Source organism: Vombatus ursinus, unplaced genomic scaffold, assembly GCF_900497805.2.
Source record: "Vombatus ursinus unplaced genomic scaffold, bare-nosed wombat genome assembly UNPS02014768.1, whole genome shotgun sequence".
Lineage (NCBI taxonomy): Eukaryota > Metazoa > Chordata > Mammalia > Diprotodontia > Vombatidae > Vombatus > Vombatus ursinus.
The window spans coordinates 7,334,690-7,353,411 of record NW_020954546.1 but is presented as its reverse complement, the minus strand read 5'-3'; the positions used below and the strand labels follow the sequence as shown (position 1 = coordinate 7,353,411).

The 18,722-nt window shown below is 40.4% G+C and overlaps 1 protein-coding gene across 1 annotated transcript in view; it reads left to right on the top strand.

The window, feature by feature from the left end:
* Positions 1 to 18,722, top strand: part of LOC114043370 (Golgi pH regulator) — a 43,232-nt gene that overhangs the window by 13,725 nt on the left and 10,785 nt on the right. The window contains exons 3-10 of the mRNA XM_027862467.1: positions 282 to 385; positions 950 to 1,056; positions 1,543 to 1,644; positions 3,923 to 4,043; positions 10,028 to 10,108; positions 14,645 to 14,754; positions 16,006 to 16,094; positions 17,037 to 17,129. Coding sequence (XP_027718268.1) covers positions 282 to 385; positions 950 to 1,056; positions 1,543 to 1,644; positions 3,923 to 4,043; positions 10,028 to 10,108; positions 14,645 to 14,754; positions 16,006 to 16,094; positions 17,037 to 17,129 — 807 coding nt within the window. The remainder of the gene's footprint in view (positions 1 to 281; positions 386 to 949; positions 1,057 to 1,542; positions 1,645 to 3,922; positions 4,044 to 10,027; positions 10,109 to 14,644; positions 14,755 to 16,005; positions 16,095 to 17,036; positions 17,130 to 18,722) is intronic.

Here is an 18,722-nt window from a genome sequence, read left to right as displayed (position 1 = left end):
CCTGAATTCCTGATAGCTTCAGGATTTGTGCTTTAAGCTCTCCATCCACAAGGAGTTGCATAGTAAGTCACCTGCCCTACAAATGTAATGCAAATTAAGTAATAATAATCAGATCAAGACTTTCTTGCCTATTTCCTTTTATTCTTTCAAACTCGTAGTAAGATGTGAATGCCATCCTATTCCCATAACTTTAGGGCTTCTGGTGCATGTGGGCTGAGGAGGCCTTTCCTTTGGCCATCTTTTAGCTGAAACTGAAAGTAGTCCCTTACCTTCCCTGATAGGTGCGCCAGTATGTTGTACAAGTGATCTTTTCTGTGACCTTTGCCTTCTCCTGTACCATGTTTGAGCTCATCATCTTCGAAATCTTGGGAGTGCTTAATAGTAGGTGAGTTTTGTGCACCAATTGGCCTTATTCATGGAGAGTCCAGTGTTACATTTTTTCTGTGGTACAGAAAGTTTTATCGTTGAAAAAGTGCTCCCTTTCGGAAAAATCATCTCAGTCTCCTTTGTGGAGCAATGAGGACAGTGATGTAAGTGCATCTCAAATGTCTAGCTGTATTAAGAGATTAAAACTGTAAAAACATTCTGAATCTTTATGGTATATATGATTGATTCTCTTTTCATTCATATATTGGGATAGAACTCCCAGTGACAAAGGTCAAGGTCAGCTGACCTTACATAGCAGAGATTGCCTTTGATATTTAAAGTTGTGGCAATATAACCGAAGCAATAGTGTCCCAAACAACTGATTGATGTTTTTAGGAGCATCTGATGTTAAAAAATACATGATTATTGTTAACCAAGCCGAGCGGGTAGAGCTGCTTCCTGGCAGTCTGCCAGCTGTTGAGTTTGACTATCGTGAAGCCAGAGGTAGGAGGCGGTGAATTGGGGGAGAAATTAGACTAGAATGTGTAATCCTCGCAGTGACCCTTTCCAAATTTCATTTCAGTTCCCGTTATTTTCACTGGAAGTTGAATCTGTGTGTAATTCTGCTGATCCTTGTTTTTATGGTGCCTTTCTACATCGGTTATTTTATTGTGAGCAACATCCGACTCTGTGAGTGTTTGAGCCCCCAAAGGTGTGGATTGGGACAAGCGTGTTTGGGGACTGAGGACATCCAAGAGCTGCGTTTTTCTTCCTTACTTTCAGGAACCATTGCCTCCCTTGTTTTTGCAGGGTGGGGGAGTAAGGGAGGGTGCCTGGTACAGCACCTTACACGTAGTAGGTGCTCAATAAATATTGAAATAAATGAATTTAGTGTGTTGTATCACATCCTTCCATCTTCCAACATTATTTCTATCTCTCCCTAAGTGCAATCCTATTCTTTGTTTCACCCAAACTTCCCTTCTCCTTTTTTCCCTATATACTTTCAAATGTTGGTAAGGAGTCTTCCATGAAAAAGTAGATTGTCCTACTTGAATAGCAAACTTATATGGATGGGAGAGGAAAAGGTCATTGGTTTCGAAGTAGGATAAGCTCCTAACTTTTGTGTATTTTGTGCCTGCTTCCCCCTCCAACCCCAACCCACATCCTTTATCTCAGTGCATCGACAACGACTGCTTTTTTCCTGTGGCCTGTGGTTGACCTTCATGTACTTCTTCTGGAAATTAGGAGATCCGTTTCCCATACTCAGCCCAAAACATGGTGAGTTATTTTGCTTTATGCTACTACTTCCCTTTTTTTAGTTTGGTTTTGTTTTCCCCCCTAGAGAAAGGCAGTTTCTCTAACATTTTCCTCATCTTACATCCTAGCACTGAACTCAGTTAAGACTTCCTGTTTTAGGACTAAGTTAACACTTTGCCCCCTAGATGATATAAAAATGCTGATTCCAGGACTGAACTATTATCTGTTACCATAGAAATTACAATATTATCTCAGTGGATGAGTCTGTGTTGAGAAAGATATAAACATTACTACTCATGGATTAAAAAAACTTCACAGAAATCACTGCTTCTTCTATGGTGTCAGCTTCATTTTATAAAAACTATTTATCATGAACAATATTAAACGTGAACCAATTAAACTTTCTTTGTAATTATTCACATTTAATTTTTTTTTCCTTTTTTCATTTAAGTTTTAAAGATGTGTTTTGTTTTTAGATTTCAAACATTTATAGATTACTTCTACTTTCTGAGATGTCTCTTGTGAAGTAAAACAAAAATACTTCATCTGAGAGTATACACAACATTACATATCAGTAGCACTCCCCTCCTTTAAAAAAAAACAATGAACAGAAACCTATTTTCTCTCCCTTCGATCCTCCACCTCTTGAAAAAAAGAAAAGCAAATTTCTTGTTGCAAATATGCATAATCAAGCAAAACAAATTCTTTCAATGACTGAATACAAAAATATATGTCTCATTTTGCACCCTAAGCCCATTACTACTCTCTAATGGATTGAACATCTTTGAAACAAATGGAATTTCAACCTATGATATATCATAACCACTTTTTAGTTATTCCATATACATCTTAGGATTTTTTTGTCCATTAGTTCCCATTCATTTTTCCTCTTACGTGGTCATAAGATGTATTCTATACTTCTAGTTTGGTTTTGTTTTTCTCTTTTCAAAAAGGTCCTTCCCTATTTTTTTATATTTTCTCATACTTGCTGTTCTTTTATTTAACCCTTCCCCTAATATTTAATGTTGAGGTTGCTTTCAATTTTTGCAATTACAAATGATTCTGCAATGAAAATATTTAATAGCTAGTCCTTTTTTTTTTTGTTTTTGATAATACTTTTAGGGTATATTCCCAACAATGGAATTGAGTCAAAGGGTATGATTATTTTTGTCACTTTTACTGCATGCTGCAAGATTGCTGTCCAAAAAAGATTCCATTATGCAATTCTTCCTATAATAAATGAATGTACCCGTTTCCCTACAACCCTGCCAGCATTGAGTTTTGTTGCTTTTAATTATTTTTGCCAATTTGATGAGTGGTACTTCAGTCTTTGAGTTTGCATCTTTTATATTATTAGTGAAATTGATCACTTTTCATTGATTACTAACAACAGTTTGTGTTTCCTCTTTTGAAAATAGCCTTTCCTTATCTTTTGTCCATTTATCCAAATACAAAAATGAATCGTGGACAAAACCTTGAATCAAGAACCGGGTGTGTGCGTGTGTATTTGTATTTGTATGTGTGTGTGTGCTGAAGAATATGAATCAGCCAATAGGGCTGTCTTCTAGAGTAATCTGAAGTAAAAATGAAGATATTAGAACTATGTTTGATAAACCACATAATAGAGTCAAGTAAAATATATATATGTAAATATGTGGATATATATGTGTATATGCATACATATGGAGAGCAAGAGATTGTAACACCAGATAGTCCAAAAATTATTTGGCTTTGGTGAATAAATATTGGATATGATTGTTTTCTGCAACAGATTTATCTTCATAATTTTTTACAATTTTTTCTACTAAGATTTTAAAAAAATAATTGGCATTCCCAGAATACCAGTTGATAGTGGAAAGAAATAACCTTAAAGCTTATTGGACAGAGAAACCAGACAGATTAAAAATTAACCATGGCAAATACCTTACACATAGGTAATTGAGAGTAGACATTCTGAGTTGACTGTGGTGTAATGGAAAGAACCCTGGTCTTAGAGTCCAGAGAAGCCTGAGTTTGAATCCTGCTTCTGACATTTACCAGCTGTGTGACCTTGGGCAAGTTATATAACTCAGTGAGCCTCAGTTTCCTTATCTGAAAAATGAGGAGAGTAATGCCTGCACTACTTATCTTACAGGATTATTGTGAGAGTCAAATCAGCTCATCAACTTAAAATGCATTGCAGACTTTCATGGGCTACATAAACGTCACGTGTTGGGTTTAAGAATCCTAGGTGAATTTTTCCATTTACGGTAAAGGGGAAATCAGTTGCTGTGTCACTAATGTGACTTCATTTTTTCAGGGATCTTGTCCATTGAACAACTCATCAGTCGGGTGGGTGTGATTGGGGTCACCCTCATGGCCCTGCTCTCTGGATTTGGAGCTGTTAACTGCCCATACACCTACATGTCCTACTTTCTCAGGTAACTCGGTTTTTGTTCTTTTTCACCCTTTTCTGCCACTTTCAGAAGTTCATGTGTCCTCTGCACGACTGTCTGTCCTCACACCACCATCAACAGAGCTTAAATATTCTATATCCAGTCCTTCTTTTCATTCATATTGGCTTGTCCAAAGTTTGTCCAAAGGCTAATCCACCTTTTTTTTTTTTCCAAAAAAGGAAAATAATTCCTTTCAGGACACGACTTTCAAAACAAAGCACATCAATTTGAGCAACAATTCAATTCAACAAGCATTTATTAAGCGCTTACTCCCATCTACCATTTCAGTTACCAAAAGGGATCCAAAGATAACACAGGACAGAGTCCCTGTTTTTAAGGAGCTTACCATCTAGTAGGGGATCTATTAAATGTGTACATAATCACTATTCATTTATTAAGCACATACTATGCGTCAGGCCTTGTACTAAGGGCTGGGCATCCAAAGAAAGACAAAAGCAAAAGGCAAAACTCTCTGCCCACGAGGAGCTCCCAATCTAAAGGAGGAAACAACATGCAAATAACTATGTACAGACAAGACATAAAAATCAGAGATAATCCACAGAGGAAAGGCTTCTTGTAGAAGGTGGGATTCACAGAGCTAGAAGAGGCCTAGGAGGTCACCTGTTCCAACCCCTACATAAACAGGAATAGCCTTCTGCAACATTGGTGGCATGTGATAAGCCAGTCTCTGGCGATAGGGAGCTCCCTGTCTGCTGAGGCAGCCCATGGAATCTGTTCTACCACATCCCTGATGAGGGGTCAGCTGACTTTCACTTAAACACTCCCGTGAGGAGGAGCCAGCCCTACCCAGAGGCAGGCCAGTCAGCAGTGGGGCATTTCCAATTGTTAGGACGTTTGTGGAGCTGAAATCTATTTGGCTGCCTGTTGCTGTTTCTGTTTTCTAGGGTCAGTCAGAACAAATCTAATCCCATGTCCACGTGACAGTCCTCCAAATATGTGGAGGTTTTAGTTATGTCTCCGTTAAGTTTTTTCAAGACTAAAACACCCCCAAGCTTCATTGATAGATTCTGTGGCCTGACTTTGAAGCTCTTTGCCTTTCTGGCTTCCCTCATCCCAATGTTCTGCTAATCAACATCTTTCCTAAGATGTGTTGCCCAGAACTAAACACAACACTCCAGCTACAGCCAGGCTAGGAGAGAGTAAAGAGAAAGACTGTCACTTCCCTCATTCTGAGCTCTTACCTCTGTGAATGCAGCTTGAGGTTGCATTAGCTTTCTTGGCTAGGTATCATATTATTGACTGATAACAAGCTTCAAGTCCACTGAAACCCCCGGATCTTTGTCAGGCGAACTGCTTTTCAGCTGTATGTCCCCTACGTTCTGCTTGGGAAGTTGATTTTTTGAACCTGGCTTTAAAATTTTCCATCCATCCTTATTGCATTTCATTGTATTAGATTGAATCCAGTGTTCTAGCCTCTCCTAATAGTATTTTGGATTCTGACTTTCATTCAGCTGTCCCTCCTGGCTTCGTCTCATCTGCAGATTTAGTAAGCATGCCATTTAGGCATTTATCTGAGTCGGTGATAAAGATATTCAGTAACACAGGACCAAGGAAGATTCCTGGGCCACTCTACTGGAGTTTGACCTCCTTCCAGGATACCATCAAACCATTAATGATTACTATCTGGACCCAGCTATTCAACCAGCTATTATGAACTCATCTAACTTAGGGGGTCTTAACTTGGGGCCCAAACACTCTCATGGATGGAATTTAGGGAGTCTGTGGACTTGGAAGGAAAAAAAATGGCATCTTTATTTTCACTAACCTCTGGCTAAAATTTATTATTTCCTTCAGTTATGACTGTAGGAAACACATTATTCTGAGAAGGAGTCCATAGGCTTTACCAAATTGCCAAAGGAGTCCATGGTACAAAAAGAGAGTTAAAACTCCTGTTCTAACTGCACTAACATATACCTCACACCTTTGCATCTTGTCCAGAATAGTAGGAGAGACCTTGTCAAACATTTTACTAAGGTCTAGGTAAATTATAAACACAGTATTCCTCTGATTTACAAATAAAGGAGATGTGGCTTATGCCTCAAGACCAGGCCCAGGGTTGACCCTTCCCATTACCCAGTCTAAAGGTTCTTTTTGGGGGCCCTTTAGAGATGACAGAAGGACCTAAGAGTTTGTTAGTTCTGCCTTCTTTCCTTTCTCCCCTATTTATCTACTCCAGGCGGTGAAACCTTTGATCGTCTTCTTGCCTACCAGTATGATGCAGCCTTGTTTGTCACTTTCACTTTGCGTTCATCGCTAGGCTCCTGAAGCCATATTTTTTTTTTTAGGCAGTTGGGGTTAAGTGACTTGCCCAGGGTCACACAGCTAGTAAGTGTCAGGTGTTTGGTCTGAGGCCAGATTTGAACTCAGGTCCTCCTGACTTCAGGGCCTGTGCTCCATCCACTGCACCACCTAGCTGCCCCCTGAAACCATATTTTAGAGAGCCATTCCGTTCATTATGAGGCAGGAGACCCGAATTTAAAGGCCTCCTCAGCCATTTACTTGCTTTGTGATCACTGGAATAACATTTAACCTCTTAGAACCTCAATTTTCTTATCTTGAAAATGGGGGTAATTATACTTTCACTACTTACCTGAAAGGGTTGTTGTGAAGAAGGCCCCTCACAAATCTTAAAGCTCTAAAGAACATGATAAGTTATATTATCTGATACACGAAAGTGCTTAATAAATGCTTATTGATTGATCATCAAAGACAGCAAAGGCAATATAATAATAATAGCTAGTACTTATATAAAACTTTAAAGTTTGCAAAGTGCTTTGACTATATTATCTTAATTGATCCTCACAACAGCCCCCATGAGGTAGGTGCTTTTATTATCCCTATTTTATAGATAAGGATACTGAGGCAGTATTTGAACTCATGTCTTCCTGGCATCAAATACAACACTTTATTCACTATGCCACTTGGTATAGTGGAAAGAACACTGGAGTCGGAGTTGGGAGAGACCTGGGTTCAAATGCCACCCTTAAAGTTTACTAATCATGTGACCATGATAAGTCACGAAGGTTCTCTGAGCATCAGTTTCTTGGGAGAACAGGGTGAGATCAAGGAATAGCAAATAGTCCATTTTGTCCATAGTGTGTGAAGTATGAGATCAACCTGAAGAGGTAGCTAGACCGTGGAGCAACTTGAAGGCCAAGCTCAGGAGTGTGCATTTGATTTGGTAAGTGGGGTGACATTATTAGACCTATGAATTAGGAACGGTGATTAGGAACATTCTGCAGCTGTGGGGAAAGTGGATTGGAAAAGGAAGAGATTAGAGGTAGATGGACATTACAGTCATCTGGACAGAAGTGAGAAGCCCCAGAACTAAGGTGATTCCCATGGAAATAGAAATAGAAAGTACTATTGAAATGTGAGAGCTGTTTCAGAAGCAGGATTGATTGGCAACCAGTTGTACATGGAGAGTGAAATAGATGAATGAGTCCAAGATGACTGAGCTTTCAAGTCTAGAAAACCAGAAGAATAATAAGAGGACAGGTTTAGGGAGAAAGATGATGAGTTCAGCTTTGGACCTACTGAGTTTCACACGTCAAGGCGGAATTCTCCAAGAGGCAGTTATAAATTCAGGACTGGAGTTCCAGGCAAATTTCAGAGCTGGAGATATACATTTGGGAGTCATCTCTCTACAGGTGATGATAATCGAAACCATGGGAGTGGAGGAGATTGCCAAGCAGGAGAAAGTGGAGGAATAAGGGGAAACCAAAGGAAGGGGCTGGGGGTAGGAGGACCCTTTATTTTGGTGGAGGGAGTGAAAAGAAGAAAGGTTAAGGAGGCCTCAAGGAGAACTAGGGAAATGCAGGGTCAATGAGTCCAAGAAAGAAGATCATCAAGAAGAGGGCAGTCAACTCCGTATGGAGAATAAGCTGTAAGTGCTAAAAGGCCGTTGGCTTTGGAAATAAGGAAGGAGATTATGAGTGACCTTGGAATCAGCACTCTCCATAGGTTGGGAGATTACAGAGGAGTGAAGAAGCAGAGGCAGCAAATGGCAAACTGTTCTTTCTAATTTCAAAGTGAAGGAGAATGGAAAGAAGACAGTGGTTTAAAGAGTCAAGGGAAGGCTTTTTTTTTTTTGTTTTGATAAAGGAACTCAGAATTAGTTTGTAGGTAATGGAGAAGTGGCGAAAGGGCTTGTGGAGCTCAATGAAACTGAGCTGTGCCATGCAAGATTACCCAAGATGGACAGGTCATAGTAGAGAGTTCTGACAAAAGGTGATCCACTCAAGAAGGCAATGGCAAACCACTCCAGTATCTTGCTAAGAAAAGCCCATGGACAGCATTAAGATGATAAAAGAGATGATCCCAGAAGATAAGCCCCTCAGGTTGGAAGGTGTCCAGCATGCTACTGGGGAAGAGCAGAGCACAACTACAAATAGCTTCAGTGCTAATGAAGCAGCTGGCCCAAAGCTAAAAGGAAGCTTAGCTAAGGATGTGTCTCTGGTGATGAAAGGAAAGTCCAATGCTGTAAAGAATAATATTGTATAGGAACTGGAATATAAGCTTTGTGAACCAAGCTGGATATGGTCAAACAGGGGATAGAAAGATTAAACATTGACATCTTTGGTGCTGGTGAACTTAAATGGATGGGAATGGGTGAATAAAGTTCAGGTAGTCACTACATATACCTATTGGCAAGAATCCCTTAGAAGAAATGGAGTAGCCCTTAGAGGGAGAGAAAAGCAGTACTGGGGTATAATCTCAAAAATGACGAAATGATACCTCTTCAAGTCCAAGGCAAATCATTCAACATCAGAGTAATACAAGTCTGTACTCCAACCACTGATACTAGAAAAGCCAAAGTAGATCAGTTCTATGAAGACACCTGATCTAAGTAGTGGGATTAGGCCTATGAGTGGCCACTGCCCTTCCCACCTAGGTGACATAGGGAGACCCAGTCTCAAAAAAAAAAAAGCCTTTGTTAACATTGAGTTTTGAATCTGCATAAAATAGATAACCAAAAAGAAAGGACAACATTAAGCTTAAATTAATTTAAATAAATTTAAAAACTTTGCTTAAAAACACATGTTAAAAAATTGTTTTCACATACAACTGGGAAATAAGAAATACAGGCAATGGGGTATAGAAATCTATCCTGCCCTACAGGAAAATAGAAGGGGAAGGGGATAAAAGAAGGGAGGGGGAGATAGAAGGGAGGGCAGATTAGAGGAAGGGGTATACAGAATGCATGCCATCTTGGGGTGGGAGGAGGGATGAGATGGGGAGAAAATTTGGAACTCAAAATCTTGTGGAAGTGAATGTTGAAAACTAAAAATAAATAATTTTTTTAAATGGTTAAACAAAAAAGAAAGAAAGAGAAGGTGGTGCTAAAGTGAGAGGTTTGAGCAGAATGGAACTTTGTAAGAGCCCCTTTGGTGAATTTCTTAAGTGTCCGTGAAATGAATGAAGAATACTGTGCAAAGGGAGGGTCTAGTTGAGTCAGAAGGCATCCGTTTATAGTGACCCCATTCAGTAAGACTGTATGACTTCTAGTAGTACTGGACAGTTGGAAAGTAGAAGCAGAGAAAGATGTTGGATGTTGAAGCTTAACAGGTAGAAACATGATCTAATCCCAACATCTACCCGCACACCAGGGCTCTCTGTACATGGGACAGTAAGAGACAGTGCTAAGTTAAGGAGATGCCTTGGCAATATATCCTGCCTGTCACTGGACCAGACCTAAGGAAGAATGTACAAGAGATGAGATGCTAAGAGCCCTCTACTGTTCTTTAATCAGGATCCCAAGAAATGAAAGCACCATTATTCTCATTTAATGTGGCTGTTTTAAAGTTCTTGAGGGAAAGGCATGGGCTTGAATTAATTCACTGTACTGGATGATGACTGATGACTTTAATTATACCTGACAGTGATGGTGGCACCTCCCTTATGAGCCTAATACAGTGCAAACAGTATGGATGTGTATTTTATTGCAGGAATGTGACAGACACGGATATTCTAGCCCTGGAACGCCGACTGCTTCAAACCATGGACATGATCATCAGCAAAAAGAAAAGGTCAGATTCTGAAACATTCACAATGATTTTCATTCCTTTGGAGCTTCCTAGACAGTATTAACCGTAAGAACTGCTGTCAGCAAGGAACTTTCGTCTTGCCCATTTCTGAGTGGCATCTTCTATCTAAGGTATCTTATATCTAAGCTGGCACAAAAATATTTTGAAAAACGCAGTCACTAAGTGCTTGAAAATTTTGCTTTACAATAATAACAATTTCCACTTATTATCATCCTCCATTGGACTATTAGAAGTATGGGAGGATACATTTTTCCATGCTAGCGGTGAATCTTTTCCATTTCTTTTCTCTAGATGCCTTAAAAAATCCTTCAAACATTCTAATGGTCATTATTGTGATTGTTAATATCAAAGCTCTTTGAAAATATACATTTCAAGCAAAGTATTTCACAGAAGTTTATATACATTCAGAGTATTTTATGGTGGTCAAACCTTATTCTCCACTGAATTCCTATTTATAGTAAGTACTTCATTTTGGTGAAGAGGTGACCTTGAATTCTTAAACATCTATACCAGTGGACCAAAAATTCTAGAAGGTCTTAGCAAACTGGAAGGGTCCTATCATGGATATATGTCTCTTTTGCAAGAATCAGCCTAGCTTATTTTGATAACTATATTTCAATATGACTGGCTTCCTTTATAATTCCATATATTATATTTTATGCATTTTAAAATCATTTTTCCAAGAATAGGCTTCCTAGACTGCCAAGCCCCTGCTTTGGGGGCAGCTAGGTGGTGCAGTGGATAGAGCACCAGCCCTGCAGTCAGGAGAACCTGAGTTCAAATCCACCCTCAGACCAAGCATTCAACACTTACTAACTGTGTGACCCTGGGCAAGTCACTTAACCCCAATTGCCTAAAAAAAAAAAAAAGAGAGAGTGAGAGAGAACCCCTGCTTTGGGGGTTTATATTAGTGGAGAGTCCACACCAACTAAATAACAACTTGAAATATGACAATACCACAGCTAACGTCACCAAGATTTCACTGGGAAGATTGCTCAGGAAATGTCCAAATAAAATAATTTTATCCTGTTTTCCATGCACTATAATAAGTTTTTTTAGAACCTAAAATGTTCTGCCTTCACTAAAGCCATTAACATTCATATATAAATAGGGATGTGCTGGTCTTTAACAGCCAACTTTCCAGGAAGAAAAATATAACCATGATACTTTTTTTAAGTTTAATTTGCATTATTAACATTTTTTCAATCAATCTCTTAAGTTTAGACAGTCACCAAAGCAATAAATCTAGCCCTGATTCAAAGCATTTGCCAGTTTCTGAAGTGTAAATGCTCACACTCAAAATTTAATGACCAGCTCTTGCAAACTGCTTTGAGCTGGCTCTAGCACAGTTCTAGGTTTTTAAATGTCAATGAAAGAAGCTCCATAGCATGTTGGAGAGAGTGCTGGTTTTGGAAACATGAAGAACTGAGTTCAGATCCAGTCTCTGATACTTAGTAAGCTATATGACCTAATCAACAAGCTTTTATTAAGCACCTACTGTGTGCTAGCTGCTGGGATACAATGACAAAAAAATGAAACAGTCCCTGCTTTTTAAAAAGTTATATTATCTCAGAGGAAATGACATTATAGATATAATTATATGCAAAATGCATACAAGATAACTTTATGCTAGGAAGGCACTAGAAGCCGAGATCCAGGAAAGGTCTCAGTAGAAAGTAAGGCTGATCTTTGAAGAAGCGAGGGGTTCTAAGACGAGGAAGACAGGAAGCTGTACATTCTGGGCATGGAGGACAGTCAAGTCAAAAACTGTTGAGGACTCATATCAATAAGATGCGTTTGTAGGTTTTTGTCATTTCATCACCAACAGTGATAATGGGTTTGGGCGGAGCCATCCAGACTCCAGCCTAGTTATCTCTATAACCCACAACATTCGTAGCTGGCCAGGATTTTGAGATAGGTTCTTTTCCTTGTGAAATACCTTAGCTCATCATTACAAGGATCAACCTTAACCTCTTTAACACAGGCTTTTAAGACTTGCTTTTTAGAGGCAAGTCTATACCATTCTTTTAGAATTGACCCAATATTTTGATTGTTTGTTAGAGCTTGGAAAACCACTTTGCAAAGTGTAGCTGCTCAGAATGGAGTAGGAAGTGAAAAGCACCCTCAGGTTTACCAGCAGAGGGCGTCCGGAGGAGGAACAAGTTTACTAGACTAGCGTATGTAACACATGCATGAGCCATTGGGAGGAGGAGGAGGAAGACTGAAAAGGCACAGGATGGCTTCTCAGTTGGAACACTGTTTAGGAGATGGGGCTTGGAGGAGTCGGGGAGCCTTGTTTTACTAAAAACAATGATATTCATGCAGGGTCCATGATCAAAGGCTGTCTGCTGCTGTCTCATCAGATGGTCTCCATCTGAGCGTCTGATGTGACGTGTTATTTGGGTTATTTGTTCTGCTGCTGTAGCAAGCAAAGCCTTTGTTCTTGCTGTATTGTGAAACGGGCTTAAATGTAATTTCTACAGCCAAAGCAAATATGTATAAGCCTAAAAACTCCTATTTCAAAAAGGTCACATTAATCCAGTATTGAAATTACAGTTATGTGGTAATCAGGAAATGCCAAGCGAAACTGCCCCAGATTGGTGTTCTTTCCACAGATGTTGTTTCCTACATAGCTTTTGATATAAAAACCTAGATTAATATGATAAGCAAAGTCAAGCAGTGCAAATGTCTTCCCAGAAACTAATTTTTTTCAACATTGCAAACACTGTATATAAAGCAATATACTTTAAAGGTTAAGAATTTGTATCACCCTGAAGCCTCTTCTTTTTGCCCCACGTATTTCAGAGGAGGAAATAGAGCCCTCTGTGTGTGCATCAGGCATGAATTACCATCACTAATGGACAAGCTTTGTCCTTTTGGATTTCTTTACCCTAGTCATTAAGTCACTACAGGTTGCTCCGGGGCACTCTGGTCTCTCTTTTTTAAAGATGTGTCGGCATCAGGGAAGATAGATTTATTAGTGAAATTTTGAACCAAACTACAGGTTTTTGCCAGCGTACATTATCTTTACAGAATTTTCTGGCCAAATCTTTGCTAAATGCAAAACTCATTCTATGTTCTTTAAGGTCTTTTGTTTTTCCCAGATTACGACTTTTGCCATAATTCTACTCATATCCAAGAGCTCACTGCTTGAGGTGGGCCTCTAATGTGGGCCCAGTCAGAAAAAGATTTGCGATACTAAGAGCAAACATTCTCGACTTCTTTAAAACCACGTTTTGCTAGCATCTTTTATTTGGGCTTTTTTACCCCTTACCTCACCCTGTGGAATTGGATGTAACTCTCCTAACTCAGCTCTTTTTTTTTTCTCAGCTTTATCTACCACAGAAGTAGCAGAATAGGTTTGTAAGTCAGTAGAAAATTACAGACCAAATGGAAAGGGAACTGTTAAGATGGGATTATGCAGCTCATCCCCAGTGTGAGCCGCACATTCAGTGAGCTTCTGCTAGAAGCTGTTAGCAGCTTTCATAGACGTCCCCTCCCCCATTTGGAAGCCAGGCAGTGATGGGAGCACTTTGCAGTCATTGAGATGGAGGAAAATAGGCATGCATTTCTATACCTTTTCCATTTTTATCTCTTATCCTATTGCCCCAGTACCATAAGTGACTGGAGGCTCTGTGTGAATAGGGTAAGGACCCCTTCCTCCTCCTCAGTCCCCATCACATACCTGTCTAAGAATACCCACATCTAAAAGCAGAAAGGCGGATACCTACATCACAAGCCATGGGGTCTGCTTAAGTCGTTTGCCTCTTCCTGAGTAGTTTCAGTTTCCTGAGATGCTAAAGCCCACAGTCAAAGAGAATGAGGCAGAAAAATCCAAACCTTGGGACTCTGGCCAATTGATTGAAATCTTCTTTCATTCACATACTAGCCAGATGCTGACCTGAGGCTGTTACTGAATTAATAAAATGATTTGGGATGAGGAAGTACATGAGTTAACATGGCTGGCACTTTCTGGGATCCCTTATTGTACCAATCTTGCAGATAGTTTCCAAGAACCATTTGGCCTACAGAAATTGTATTGGAGTTGCAGCATTTGAATTGATCCCTGCAACATTCTCCACTGCTATGTCTCACTATTCCTGCCCCTTGTTTCTCAGACCAAAGTAATCAGAATTTCCTTTATAGACACAGATTCCAATGAAAATTTACCCAAAAGACAGTGGAAGGGAGATGCCACATATCCGTTTCCATGGTCCCACCTTCCTAATTTTCAGGTGCTTGTTCTAATTTCTTTTAAACCTGTAGGCAGATGGCACAGTATGAATTTCCATGGTTGATGTGATTTTGTTTGTCTAACTACATACTACTAAGCCATTAGTAGGAAGTTCGAATCCGGTTGTATCTCTTCCTGAACTGACTCAAAGCTCCTTTTGCTTTGGAGGAGGCAAAAAAAGAAACTACCTAGTCCTCTCTGTAGGATCCTGGGTACTATGTACTATGGGTACTATGGCGTGTCCTTGTTTCTTTTCCAGGGCTTTGAATTCTCTTTCTTTCCAGGATAGCCATGGCCCGGAGAAACCTGTTCCAGAAAGGAGAGGTGAACAACAAACCGTCGGGCTTCTGGGGAATGATTAAGAGTGTGACCGCTTCAGCCCCAGGAAGCGAGAGTATCCTTTGTCTCAGTGTGAGCCTCATCCTCAGCCCCAGGTGAAGAGCAGATGGGAAGAGAGGAGCAGAAGCAGCTGCTTCCGAGGTCTGTGTGCGAGGCAGCCTGTGTCCGAACTGGGCAAAGTGCATCGGAGAGAAGCACATGTTTGTGATCTTTGCCATTCCACAGTGTGACCTAAGCTCTTCCGTCAATGATTGTTGATTTTAACAATGATATTTCTCACTTGAGGCACACGGGCATAGTGGGTACAGAGCTGGTTTGCAGTCAGGAAGGCCGGGGTCAAGTCCTACCCCCGACATTGACCAACTGGGCAAGTCGCCCTGCCGCCGTTGCTCCAAGCACATCTTTGAGACTATAAGTTGCAGGGAAGGTGTTGATCTGTGTTGGTAGAGAGAGCTTTCTCATCCAGGAGGTCCCTATCCCAGTGAAGTCCCGGGTCTGGTCCCTAAGCCTATTCCTATTTCTGCCTTTCACTTGCACAGCTCTGCGTGGAGCCAAAGCATTTCCACAAGAAGGCTTATTTGAGCCATACAACAACCTTTTTGCTAGTGCGTGGGTGGTGGGCTAGAACAGGGTACCCCTGGGCTAGAATATGGCTGTGACAGCCATGGTTGTTGTGGTATATGAGTTGTTCCGCAGATTCATTGAGAGGGAAAGGGCAAGGTGGCTCAGAGGGTCATTTGCAAAATCAAATAACAGTAGGGCAAAATGCAGCAAGGTGAGGAAGATTGAGTGAGATTAGAGATAGAGGTGTTTTGGAAGGAGTCAGACTTCCCTCCTTAGACACGTCATCTTCCAAAACCTGGAGTGGCCAAGACAGTAATGGTTTAAACCGTTTCAGTGAAAAGGGGGATAAGAATAATAGCCAACAACAGAATAATCAGGTAACCCTTTATGATCTAGCCTAATTAATAAATATGGACTACACATTAAACCCTCTGTACAGCGAGCACCTGAGGATGAGGGAGAAGCCAAGTGGTGAGTGTTCTTTTCTTGAGAAGCATCACCAGCCTTCTTTGGGCGTTGGTAAAACGACTGTGCTCTGGAGCACAGCTTTCACCTGCGCTTTGAGGAACCCATCCTCCATTTGGAGGTTTACTGTTAGACATCTCTGAGCCAGGAGAAAAGCAGCAGAGCCCCTGAAAGCTGAGCTGTTCTGGGGACCTAGGAGAGGGACAGACTAAAAGTAAGGCTTCGCTCTTTCTCCAGACTTGACAAGAATATAAACCTTGACTCCACACTGCTCCAGATCTTACTCTCATTCAGCAGGAGGTGGATGCTTTGGAAGAGCTAAGTAGACAGCTTTTTCTGGAAACAGTTGATCTCTATGCTACAAAGGTACAGAGTGGAAAGCTGCTGGATTATCTCCAACCATGTAGGGAAGAAAGGCCGAGCCATCTCTTGGGCCTGTCTAACCAGGCAACATAAGGGCTAGCTCCTTAGATAGTTAAGCATGAAAATGTGGGACCTTTGAGAGTGGGGAGCCCACGCAAGTCATGAAGTGGCCGCTCCCACTCTCCTAAGACAGAGCTCTCCTTGCCCTGCTGCTGCAGTAGCATTGCTCAGCCTGGAGCATCACGGTTATCCCACTATCCCCACTGGTAGCCCCTTCTGCCCTCTTCTGTTCCCTTCCAAATTTGTCCTACTGCTCCTGTGACGCACCTCTTCCACTTTGTCTAGCTGTATTCTAAATAGCCAGGACAGGTCACGAAGCCATCTAACTGAAGAAAGCAGCTTGCCACGGCTCCATTTAAACTGATCTATCCCAAGTAAATGTGTCCCGCTCCCTATTCCTAAACTGGGGGCGGGGGGAGGAAGCCAGCCAATGTAGTAGAAAGAGTATCGGATTTAGAATCAGAAAAGCTGGGTTTGGATCCAAGCTTTTCAACATTCTCTATGACCAGAGTGAAGAGAATTCACCTCCCTGAACTTCAGTTTCCATTTTGGTAAAATGAGGCAGTCAGACTAAATAGATCTCTAAGATCCTTTCTACCTCTGCAAATTCCCCATTCTATACAGGCTGGGAGCTGGCTGATTTAAATAAGCAAAACTCAGCAGGTGGAGGGTGAGAGTTATCTTGATTTTTTGTTAGGAAAACAATACCATGTTTGGAAGTTCAAGAATTATTCTTATGCTCTAGAACTTGAATTCATGTGATTTTTGGCCTCGGTTGGCTAACCTGGGTGTGGCTCACAAAAGGAATTGTGGTTTTTAGTGGAGATTGGATTTTGATTTCATATGAACCTAACATGTTACATGTTTGTTTTTTTCTCCCCTCAGGAGAGAATAGAATATTCTAAAACTTTCAAAGGAAAATACTTTAATTTTTTAGGTTATTTTTTCTCTATTTACTGTGTTTGGAAAATTTTCATGGTAAGTGTGCTGTTTGTTGTTTTGGGGTTCTTGTAAATCTAATGAGAAAGAAGGGTTGGTTTAATCAATACCTTTAACTTAACTTGCTTATAAAACATTGTTCCAACCAGGTCAAACCTTGAAACTTTTGCTAATTTCCATCCTTTTCATTTTTGTCTGTCTAAAGGCACTGAGACATGAAGCATGTAAAATAAATACAATTATTCATTATTAATTGTTTCAAACTGCTTTCCACTCAATATAATGCTCTAGTTTAAATGAGGCAGTATACTCAACTTCTGGTGGCCATTTAGAAGACAAACCACCCACGTGCTTTTTGTTTAATCATCTTCATCTTTAAAATTAATGACAAAGTAGTTAAGAATCTTTAGATGAGTTTACCTCTTGTATTTACTGATATAATTTCTTTGTAGCTATTGTATATCATATCCTATAGTACCAATTCCAACATACATGTTTTCTAACTATCGGCTGCCTTTTGTCGTATTCTTACCTATGGTCATCAGTAGTTTGATTTGATTTTCCCAGTAGGACTATATCTAGACTAAGAGATGATTTGGTACTGATGGATTAATTTGGACTGTGCCAGTTGTTACCAAATGTGTATTTCATTTTGTACCAAATATGAAGCCTCGGTTTGGTCATCATCCATGAATGTTTACTCAAATCATGAGTACTCTCCCTGGTTCCTGAGCCATCTTTTCTCTGTGAGTTCTTATGAGTTCAACTTCATCTCTATGTAGATGATTCAAATCAGTGTGGCTTCTAAGTTTCTGTCCTACATTACCAAGTGCCCAATAGTCATCTGCCTAAATGTTCTGTAAGCCCTTCAAACTTAATATATTCAAAACAGAACTCCTCTGCTTCCCCCTTTCCCTTCCTCAAACTTCCCAATTTCTGTTCAGACTATCATTGTCCTGCCAGTCGCTGTGGATCTCAATCTCATAATTAGCCTTGACTTTTCATTCTCCTTCACATCTAATTGATAGCAAGTTTTCGACCCTTATCTTTACAATATCCCTCACAACCATCTCCTCCTCTCTATTCACATAGCGAATTCACTCTGGTTCATCACTTTACCTCACCTGGAGTATTGTAATAGTCTCCTGATTGGTATTCTCATTTCTGATCTCCCTCCTCGCCTTCATATAGCTACAAAAAAAATCTTCCTAGAGCACAGGTCTGACCATATTGCTTCATTGTCTCCCTTTGCTTCTAGGATAAAATGCAGACACCTTAGCTTGGTCTTGAAAGTTTTTCAATTTAACCCCAGCCTACTTTTCCAGATTTATTTCACAGTACTCCTTCACACTCTGTTTCAGCAAAACTTGTGTGTTTGCTGGTTCCACAGCTAAGCAGCAGTTCATCCCACACCTCTGGGTCTTTCTCATGTCCTGCTCCTAGAATCCTTAGACTCCTCCAAGGCTTAGTGCAGGCGCCACTTGCTATGGGAAATCTCTCCTGATCTCCCTAGGTTTCAGCACTGTTTCCCACTTCAGATCATTCTGTATTTACTCAGCTGTCTGCATATCGTAGCCTTGAGTGTAATGTCTTTTTCATTTTTGTCTTTGGATTCCCAACACATTCCCAGTG